The 10,600-nt window shown below is 37.8% G+C and overlaps 1 protein-coding gene and 1 long non-coding RNA gene across 2 annotated transcripts; both read left to right on the top strand.

The window, feature by feature from the left end:
• Nucleotides 1–2,139: 2,139 nt before the first annotated feature.
• On the top strand, nucleotides 2,140–3,269 carry LOC116301572 (uncharacterized). The gene is made up of 2 exons (XR_004197756.2): nucleotides 2,140–2,305; nucleotides 2,541–3,269. It is a non-coding gene; the product is annotated as an uncharacterized LOC116301572 (long non-coding RNA).
• Nucleotides 3,270–5,003: 1,734 nt separating this feature from the next.
• LOC116301561 (uncharacterized) lies at nucleotides 5,004–8,039 on the top strand. Its single transcript, XM_031710641.2, has one exon. It carries the CDS (start codon nucleotides 5,392–5,394, stop codon nucleotides 6,829–6,831), a length of 1,440 nt encoding a protein of 479 aa, XP_031566501.2. The 5' UTR covers nucleotides 5,004–5,391; the 3' UTR covers nucleotides 6,832–8,039.
• Nucleotides 8,040–10,600: the final 2,561 nt, after the last annotated feature.

Raw genomic sequence — 10,600 nt, forward strand, 5'->3', positions numbered from 1 at the left:
GATGTGGATGATGATAGATTTGTGAGGAGAGAAGAGAAGACAAGAGAGAGAGAAGATCCATTTATGTATATTTTTGATCAGTTCTTATATTAACAAATTGATTCATCGCCACGCGCGCACGTTCGACAATCAAAACTGAACTACAGAATGTTCCATTCGTCTATTTTGGTGTCTTGCTGGCAGACTTTCACAGCATAAGCTAAATATCTGCACCTGTACATACGAAGCTAACTCAATCTGCCAGTGTGCGCTAAATAAAATCAAACAAGAGTAAATATACAATGTTCTGTCTAATTTCCATCTGCACCTTTTCTTCTGCAGCTGGAAGTCTTGCTCTTCTTGTTTGATGTTGTCGTACTTGTGGTTTTTCTAATTTTTCTGGTTTTTCTTTTTTCAGTTTCGTTCTACTTGTTTCACAAGTGTTGATTTGTGTTGCTATTGTTGTTCTTTAATTTTTCTTCTATCGAACTTGTTTTACAATAACTGAACCTTGCTTTAAATTCTGAGTGTTTTTCTTAGCTGCTTTATGCTTTATCCATGAGACCCATTTGTTTTCCTATGATGTGGTGCCTGTTTCTGCCTTTGTTTGCTTTCAAGGTGTTTTTACCATGAGCTAGGCTAGGATAAAATTACCGATTCTTTCTTAAGCTTAAAAACAGAACTTAAAAATCACAGTCACAAAAAAAAGCTGCTTGAGATTTTTTTGAACGAAGGAATCAATTATTGTTCTTTGCGGCCTATTCAACCACAAATTTCTCAAGAAAACTTAACAGCAAGAAATAATACCGCCTTCACTGCTTTTTATCTTTATTTTGTTAAATTATTATTTTCGTTTGCAAAGACATGCATTCTTTTCTGTGCATTTGACATCGCATGACTCGTGTCAATGAGAAAATAACAAATACGACAACCTGCCACACCTAACACGTACGATTATATATTTCATACACGATTCTCAAACCTCAGCTATTATGTAAAACAAAGGTTGTCAATCAGGTCGATCTTGTGTGAATTTGAAGACTTTGGGCCATCTTTTCTAGTTCTTTGTGATACAGCAATTTTACTTCGCTCGTGCGTTGTAATGATAATGATATAATGAAGATAATGATAATTGATAATTAAGATTCAAGTGCGCATGACTGCATCCACCAGTAAACCGACCTACCCCCCTTCACACTATGGCTTTATCAGCCAGTTCTCAATTGCACAATAACTTATTGAAATTCGAATTTTGTTAATTTTGTTTTATGTCATTATCATTTTAAAATTTCACTAGAATGACAAAATGAGTGCTTGAAAAAAGGTAATGCAAACTGAAGAAGTAGAATCGAGGAAAAGTGGAAGAAGTGAGAAGTAGTAGTAGTATAGGAGGAGAAGAAGAAGAAGAAGAAGAAGAAGAAGAAGAAGAAGAAGAAGAAGAAGAAGAAGAAGAAGAAGAAGAAGAAGAAGAAGAAGAAGAAGAAGAAGAAGAAGATCGAAGAAGATCGAAGAAAAAAGCTCCTCACATTCAGTTTTATACTTCTTCTTCAGCTCGTATTTATGAACATACAAATTTTGATATATATTCAATAAATTAATATTATTAATTTGATTATTTTCCAGTGTTACTTATATATAACACCCTTCGTATAAAATTGTTGGTTTTGCTCAAAGATAAATTACCACTTTAACTAAAGTCTTCATCAAAATCAAAACTGTTTGTATTCCCAACTTTCTCGCGCTTAATTCTCACGCCAGGTTTCTGTTACACGAAATTCTTTCAGGCTTTATATGGCGATAGCGTGTTTCTGTTACACGGAATTCTTTCATGTTTTATATGGCGATAGTGTGTTTAACGATATTCCCGTCTTAATGGTGATAGCGTTTGTAACGATATTCCAAATTGAAAGCGCCTCCGCAGTCCTGAAGTGCCGAACGTCCAGCTTGCTCAGAGGCCGTCGGTCTTTCATTGTACGAAAACACCTGACTACTTAATTATTAATTGAAACGCGTTTTGTAAATGAAATCAATAGCACAACCGTGTGAGAAGTGTGGCCACTTCTGTAGATTATACTCTACCCACCCACCCCTCCCCCCGTACAAAACACAGACGTTTTTGAGACATATTTTCTTAGCCACCTTAATTGTTTGCAGAGCACCTCGTACTTGAAGTGAAGACAGCTTTGAATGCCTTTATTTTTAGAGTTGTTACAAAGAAACTGGTCTAAAGTTTAGGGGGGACGAAGGAGAAGGAGAAGGAGAAGCAGTTGGAGAAGGAGAAGGAGAAGGAGAAGGAGAAGGAGAAGGAGAAGGAGAAGGAGAAGAGGTAATCTCCACTATAAAGCGAAAAATAATTTGGCTTTTTGAGATATCATACAATTGACATTCATAAAAATATAAATATTCATCTAAATTATATCGCTTAGCTAAGAACTCATGCAAGGTGGTTGAACCTACGGTGTAAGGTACCAGTAGACGTACTCAGGTAGAGGTAGTAGTTGCCATAGCAACCATTGTTTGCAGGCGCTAACCTTAACCGACAACTTTTCTTTGTTTTACAGTGATTCAGAAAACTATCTACGATTATGCAAGGATAAAAGACCCTCAAAAACCATCAGAATAAACAGAGGTGCATGCAATCATTCTTTGAGAAAGTTTACCCAATTGGAAAATCTTTGAGTAGAGTTTGTTAGGTCTCTCCCTTGATTAGAGGGGTTTGTTCGGGTTCTCAGCACTCTTTTTCACCCTCCGTAAAACACCAACAGGCTAATTTCCAATACAATGATATTCAATCAATTATTGTAGAGGTTGTTTACAGGGTTCGATTAGTGAGTTAGCCGTATCCTGACATTGTTCAGCCTAGAGGTTGTTCCAGTGTTCGATCTGTGTGTTTCAAACCCTCTGTTGCTCATGATAGGCCATACCCTGACTTAGAGCAGGTGTTGTTTCAAAATTCAATCTGTGCCGCCGCGTTAGCCATGCCCTGACTTAGATTAGCACAGAGGTTGTTTCAGGGATTGATCTGCAGTGAGTTAACTGTGCCCTGACTTAGATCAGCCCAGAGGTTGTTCCAGTGTTCGATCTGTGAATACGTTAGCCATGCCCTGACTTGGACCAGCCCAGAGGTTGTTCCAATGTTCGATTCGGGTTCAATCTGTGAGTTAACTGCGTCCTGACTTTGATCATCACATGCAGAAATTGTTTTAGCCATCGATAAAACGTGAAATATTTTTGGTTATGTATTGACGTCGTATAAAAAACGATGTTGAATAAATCACTTCAAGAATAAACATCCCTCTTGAGATATATTGGTCCAACATGTAAGAGAGAGACAATTTGAAACTGAACTTAAAATCAAATCAATTATATCGGCACGTATCGGGAACTCAAGGACAAATAGGAAGTAGATTTATGGCTTAATAAATATTTCCTTAAGATTATATAACCTCTGTATTACGGACACAAGCCTGTATTACTTGATTGCCCGCTTTAAGAATTTATCAAGATATTATAAGGTAAAACCACGATGAAAAAGTAGAAAATCTTGTAACTTATAAAATAGAATGAGGGGGCGATTGAACGAATTTATTCGAAAGAGGCTTTCTTTGTTTTATGGTTTGAGGTTACGTTGAATCACTAAGTCAACGAAGTGTATATGTCCAGGGGAGGGGTGGCGAGGTATTTGCCCTTACAAACTGAAATGCAGGGGGAGGGGAGGGTACGATATTATTAATCTTGTCATTCATTTCTGTCAAAGTTGTCAATTTGTAAGAATGAAAAGTCTAGTCATTCATAAATTCGCTTATTTGACTTGGCAACATGCAAATTAACATAAGATAACCGAGGCTCTTGGCATTAAGTATAATTTATAATTGAAAAAAAAAAAAAACGACAAAAAATTAATTTAGAATATTTTTTTCAAAGTTATAAGAAAATAATTATTGACATGAAAAGTGCAAATGTGAAAAGAAAGGAAGAAAGGTTAATTTTATGAGTGAATGTTGGCTAAAATGCTTTTAAAACGTGGTTTCATTGCAGGCTGTTGAACTAACTTTTATCTCGCAATCCAAGTGGGGGTCAAACTGTCTGCGAGCTCCCGCAAGCCTCTGTGTTTATGCGTTTGTGGCTTATCTGTCGATTTTGTTGGCCTCTGAGGCCAGAGAACTATTCCAGTGTCGATAAAATACGAGAATCTCTGCCTTAAACGATTGATCTGCTTGAGAACCTGCGTCTAAGTTGGCAACTTCGCAATAAACTACTGAATTTTTTTGTGATTAATAGAGTTTCTTCTCTAGATCTCCTGGGGAGCAAAGATTTTGAAACTAGAATATTCCATCCTCTTACAGCAATAAGATGCCAGGTCATAGAGTTAAGCTATTGGAAGTCTTTTCGTTCCGGCATGGCTGCCCCACTAAAGATCACGCAATCTTTGCGGGGAACATTTTCCCCGCCAAGCTTGAGGGCAAGATTTCGGGGCATTTATTAACATCGTCTTGAGGGTGTACAACATTTACCTTTTAAAATAGTTATTTGACTTTAAAAGATAAACTTAAATGTCTTTGAATAGTCGATGTATTTGTAATTTGGATCGATAGTCGGGGGCGAGCACTGAGGGGGGTAGTAATATCGATATATAGGTTTTTAGAAGCTTGGCAATGCAGGGGATCATGCTATTGAATTACAATAAGGAATTCCATTCGCTTCGACCAATGAGTTCTGGAATAAAGAATCGTTTAGATAGAGCAAAGAGATAGCAATTAAACTTGGTTTGCTAGATAGAGTTCTCTCGCGACGGAAGGGAACGAAAGCACTAACCGACGAATCTGTCTCGAGGCAAAAAAATAACAAGGTTGACGAGTTTCGTTTGGACACTGATATATTCCAATAGATATTCAAATGTTTAGATTATAATGAGTTATATAAGTGTGTACTTGATTGTCAAAACTCTGTTTGTTGGTCTTAAAAAGCGCTAAAGAGATTGGAGTCTTCGGGCGCTTCAATTGCAGATGGTTGTACCGAGAGAAGCGAGTGCTGAGATAACTTGCTGTGCTCGCGCGCTGTGAGAGAAATTGTTTCAATGCAAATTTGATTGAATCGTCGGCTTATATTGAAAAAGACTCGGCAGGGTGTTCAGATGGCTGGAGCTACCTCAAACACAGCTTCAATGCAATACCCACAGAGCGCGGCCACAGCGCATGTCTTACCCAACTCTGCGCCTGCGTATTGGACTCAATTAATGTAACGCCGAACGAGTGAGCGATGCTTAGTAGCGCGATTGTAATCATTCGCCAATACACATCAGCACACACGACACGGTGGATCGTGGAGAGTTAGATTATTCGCCACAAGCTAGTCCTATGTCTTTGTAGGGCGATCGGGACTCGCATATTCTCGAAGTGAGCACTACATAAGATGGAGCTAGCCAGCTTTCCACATATTATAATAAAAACAGAGCCCATGGAAGTATGCTCTAGTCAAATGTCAGGACACTCAAGACGGCCTAGCAGAGAATCTGAACTTATGTCTAGTAGACGCAGTCACGATAGAGTTTCTTTGGACTTAACCGACAGCTTGGCTAGTTTGCCAACAGATCGCTCAAGGTGTAATAATGAGTCTCAGAGCGTACAGCTTAGTGAAGAGATCAGAGAGAGACATTTGTGGACGTCGCCTGACGCGAGAGACAGGACTAATAGTACTACAGTAAGTCGTAGTAACGAGACTTATGTGAGTAGTAACAGAAAATCCAGTGAAAGTACCTACGTCTCATTCCCGGCTTACAGGCCCGAACTGATCGGCGCGGCGACCGATAATTCTTACTCCGACTCCGAAGATTCTTATAACGGAGATTCCGATATTAGCGGAACAAGCGAAAAATATTTCCAAAAGGACAGTAGCACAAAGGTGAATACGAGTGTCCCTACTGAGAGTTCTCTAGCTGTCAACACTACACGGAGCAAAGAAAACTATTCAGAACAGAGATATATCATTCCTGGTATTCCCGGTGGCTCTAAAAATGGAATCAACGTCGTGTTTCGAAAACATCAGACGGACTCAAATCCCAAAAGTAGTTCAAGTATCGTGGCGTCTAGATCGTCAATGGAGTCGTTACGTGATTTGCGTGGTGAGCTCACGAGTACTAGAGAATCGGAAATTCCTTCATCTATGGTGTACCCTGCACGTTCATATTATCCTAACACAACTTGCATCAAGAGCGTCGTCCGTGAGGATCATAGTCCTTTCGTTTATCCTCGAAGCACAGAGCCCCGTCCGACATACACAGCTTTAAAGCCCGAAGACAGAGTACTAGTGTGCCGTTGGGTTACCAATAAACTGGAGCTATGTGGAATGGTCTTCTACAGGATCGAAGACCTCGTTTCTCATATAACTGATGGTCATCTAGTCACAGGCGCTGTCTCAGAATTCGTGTGCAATTGGAAGGATTGCGCTCGTAAAGGCATGCCATTTAAAGCTAAGTATAAATTGATAAATCACATTCGAGTACATACCGGTGAAAAGCCATTTACATGTTCAGAAAATGGGTGTGGAAAAAGCTTCGCCCGAGCTGAAAATCTCAAAATCCATATCCGAACTCACACAGGAGAAAGACCATTTGCTTGCGAATTCCAGGGCTGTGATAAACGCTTCGCAAACTCGAGTGATAGACGAAAACATATACATGTCCACACGTTAGAGAAGCCTTACGCTTGTAGGTTCGTGGGCTGTGATAAAAACTATACCCATCCGAGCTCTCTCCGAAAGCATATGAAAGTACACGGCGCGGCGAGTAAATCCGAGCTACAGTACAGCTCCAGCAGACCCAACTACTTTGACGAACATAGAATTGATATTTAAAATGAAGACACTTGAATAAAGTATCAGGCTAACGATTGCCATAGGTAGAGAGCTCAGTACTGAGGTATGCTTTCAAATACCCCAAAATCATCCATGCAACTGACCTGGCTTTTCGCTACCTTTTGGCTCCAACTTGACTTCGTTCATTATTAGGATCTCCAAAATAGCATTCAGTAAATTTATAGGGGCTTGGTCCTTGAGGAAGCTTGCATTTTTTTGGGACAATTCTTAGCTGTTTTTTTTTGGCATGATGTGAAAACAATGAAAAACGATTTGTTGCGCATCAAAGCACTGTATCAATCCAAATAAAAGCAACAATTTGATTAATTGCGAAGTTTACAATTTGGCTTTTAACTCTCTGTTCACGGAGTTAAATTTTAATGCTTTGAGAAAGCTTAAAAATAGTGGCAAAAGAGAGTAAACTTATAAAATTCTATGCCCACTCTTTTGAAAAAGTGAGTCGGTGAGAGTCCTAAGAATACTTGTACATAATAATAAAAGTTGTATGAGAGCGACTTAGAATTAAATGCGACAACGAACAATGTTGAAAAGCATGGAAAAACTTTAATGAAGAGAGTATTTATGGTGGTTTTATGAACAAAGGAAAATAATCTTACATTTATTAAGGAATATATTGTAGGAATGATATAAGAGAATGACTCGAATATAAATTAATAAAGTAAGTCTAAGAATAGATGAATTTTGAGAACATGGTTCTGTTCAATTTTATTTATGAATATCTATAAGAGAAATTGACAAAAATGGTATTAAAAAGACTTTCTCATGATTTGAAAATTGGTTTGTTATTTAGTTTAAAATTTCAAACTACAAGATCACGGTTATGAAGAGAGTCAAGAAGGAAGTAAGATGGAAAAAGGGTGGTCAGAGAAAGGTAAAGGGCAGTGAAGATAGAACCACATAGGGTTTATAAACAGCAACAAGACTTGAAGACAGACCTCACCAAGTTGCAAGAAGGACAAGAACAGCCTATGAAACAACGACTTTCTTGACAAGAAGTGGTAGTTTTCTTATGAAACCTTGGCGTAGAACCATACAAGTTTAACTGTCACGGAATCGGGTAGCGCGTAGTGTAGAAAGTAATGGTAAATAAGTTTATTCGAAAAAAAAAAATTGATAGCCTACTTATCTACAAATTGAGTTTGATTTTGAAGAAATCTTAAAGGAATTATCCCACGTAAAACATTAGAAATCCATAAAGACTCTATATCTATCATTATATACAGAAAAATACTTTTTGGTTGGGAAACAGATTTCAACTCCAATTCCTTGTGAACATTAGCACGCTTTCTGCATCCTTTTTTGTATGTGTTCGCACTTCTCAGTTATTTTGAAGCCAAAATTTTGAAACTGAATTAGCGTTTCCCAACTTGTTGGAGCTAATATTTATACCTAGCTCTCAGATCATAGCGACGAGAGAAAGTTTTTTTTTGAGTAACAGAATCTATCTTTTTCTATAATTGATTAAGTTTCTTTTTTCGTTTCTTTTGTTTTTTTTTTTCCTTCGTCTAACTTATTTGTGGTGTCGGAACTTACTGGGATTCACTGGGATTCGTTTTTTTTTATCGAAATGAATTCTTCCGGTCATTGCGAAGGTAATCCAATTCTATTTGTGTTCACCACTCGATGACAAACTTTGCTTCTTGTTATCGTCTTGGAATACATCGCAAAATGTTGTGCAAAACGCTACGAAAACCACCCTGTGAAGTAGTTGAAACAGTGCCTGAATTTACAAATACACTGGTCAATGTTTTGGTACGTTTTAAGAATATGTTTTGAAGAATAATTCATAGTTTTTTGGTTGACTTTTGTCTGTTTCTGCATAAATTAACTCTCTAGGAGGTTTTCCTTAAATCGTTCATTTTGATCGGCGCTGTGTTAATTGATAGAAAAGTGTTATTCCTGAAGGCAGGAGGTCGTTCAACAACCAATGAGTGAGCGACCAGTGCAAACATATAGCTTAACGACTTGTCATCGTGTCTTGGTGTTTGCCAACCAGGTGAGCGAAGTGAGTGACAAGCCAACGAGCCGGACTCAAAAGACAACAATAGCTCCAGGGAAGCTGCCTTAGACGTCTATTGTCCATTCTTGGCCTTTGTAAACGAGCCATTCACAAGGCCATATAAACAGATCCTTCTCAGATAGGGGTTGCAGATAATTTCTTTCCGAAGGCTTCCTGACAAGGGCTTTATCTTGATTTCAATATAATCGTTCTTTAAGTAAAATATATGTGACAAATAGACCATTAACTCTCTGTTGTTTTAAAGTAAACTGCTCTCAAGTCGAAGGTCCATTTATATGAACTAAAAGACCCTTTTGAGGAGAGTCATTTCTTGAAGCAGAAAACTCGACGCTAAAACAAATCATTTGCTCCCACGCGAGGGGGTCACTTAATCAACTTGATACGCCACCCGCCAAGGTAATGACGTTGGTAGCTATATTTAAACTCGAAAAATATTTATAGGGGGAGAAGAAATTGAGAAATAAGAAATTATGAAATAAAATTTTAAAGGCAATTATAAAATATAAGGCAATTATGGAATAAAATTGATTGGGATGGTTTTGGCAGGGGTGGGGTGGGGAGGTAATGATACAAAGTCGTACCTTAGGGAGGGAGGGAGAGTAAGGGAACTGTCAATATGATTTTCACCATCACTTGAAAGGACAGACATTACTTGTAACGAAAAACTACTTCGGCCGGGTCCAAAGTAAAAAGCCGTTTATTGTGTAAGAATTTTTTCCATTTCTCTGCAGGACAGTCAAAATTTTAGATACAATTCTTTAAAGTTTAGGTTTAATTATTGAAACATTATGCAATTTTCAGCGGTTTTCAGTGAGCGGTTGGATCCGTAAACAAGTCAAAATTTAGAAGCTCTGTTGAGGATTTAGAGTTGAATTTTCACTTAGAATTGGAACCGGAAACAATGGCATGAGAGTTGTACCTTATAAGCGGGATTGGGAGCGGGATTGGGAGCGGGATGGGGAGCGGGATGGGGAGCGGGATGGGGAGAGGGATGTGGAGCGGGAGGATGGGGAGCAGGATGGGGAGCGGGGGGAGAGGAGGGAAGTGAATGGAAAAAGGAAGGAAAGGAATGGAAGCGGGTCGTGGATGATCATGATATTTTTTTGAACATATTCTTTTCTTAAATATGTTATTTATGTTTTCGGGAAAAAATTCCGAGCTCCAGGTAGGAAAAATAAGCTTGAAGAAACACAAATAACTGAAATCTTTAATAGCTATTCAAGCAGCAAACGCACCTTAATCAATTATTTATTTATTTATTTTTTGTTTTGAAAATGGATTGGAATGGACGAGAAGGAGAGAGTGCGGTAAAAAGAGCAGGTTTCCATGGAAACCATACACCTAATCGAAAAATGGCGACCAATTTTGAATAATAATAATAATAATAATAATAATAATAATAGTAATAATATAGCAGTTCTTATAGGCATTGCGACGTCTCAATGCCTTTACAGAAATCCAAAAACTCTCCAAAAATCCATAAGAAAATTATATACATTCATAACAATCTTAAAAATATAGCTCCTAATAAATTAAAATAAAATAAAATAATAACAGTTAGAATATATATAAATATGTATATAATTATGAATCAATCATGTTTATAAAGGTGTGCTTTGAGTGTTTTTGAAAAAAATAAATCCAAAGAGGTTAAGTGTCTAATGTCTTTTGGAAGGTCACAGTAACTAATATGGACTAATAAATACTAATAACTATTGTTGTGAAAAT

This window comes from Actinia tenebrosa, unplaced genomic scaffold (assembly GCF_029948245.1).
Source record: "Actinia tenebrosa isolate PJP-AT-01 unplaced genomic scaffold, QUT_ActTen_1.0 PGA_scaffold10__47_contigs__length_13832649, whole genome shotgun sequence".
Classification (NCBI taxonomy): Eukaryota; Metazoa; Cnidaria; class Anthozoa; order Actiniaria; family Actiniidae; genus Actinia; species Actinia tenebrosa.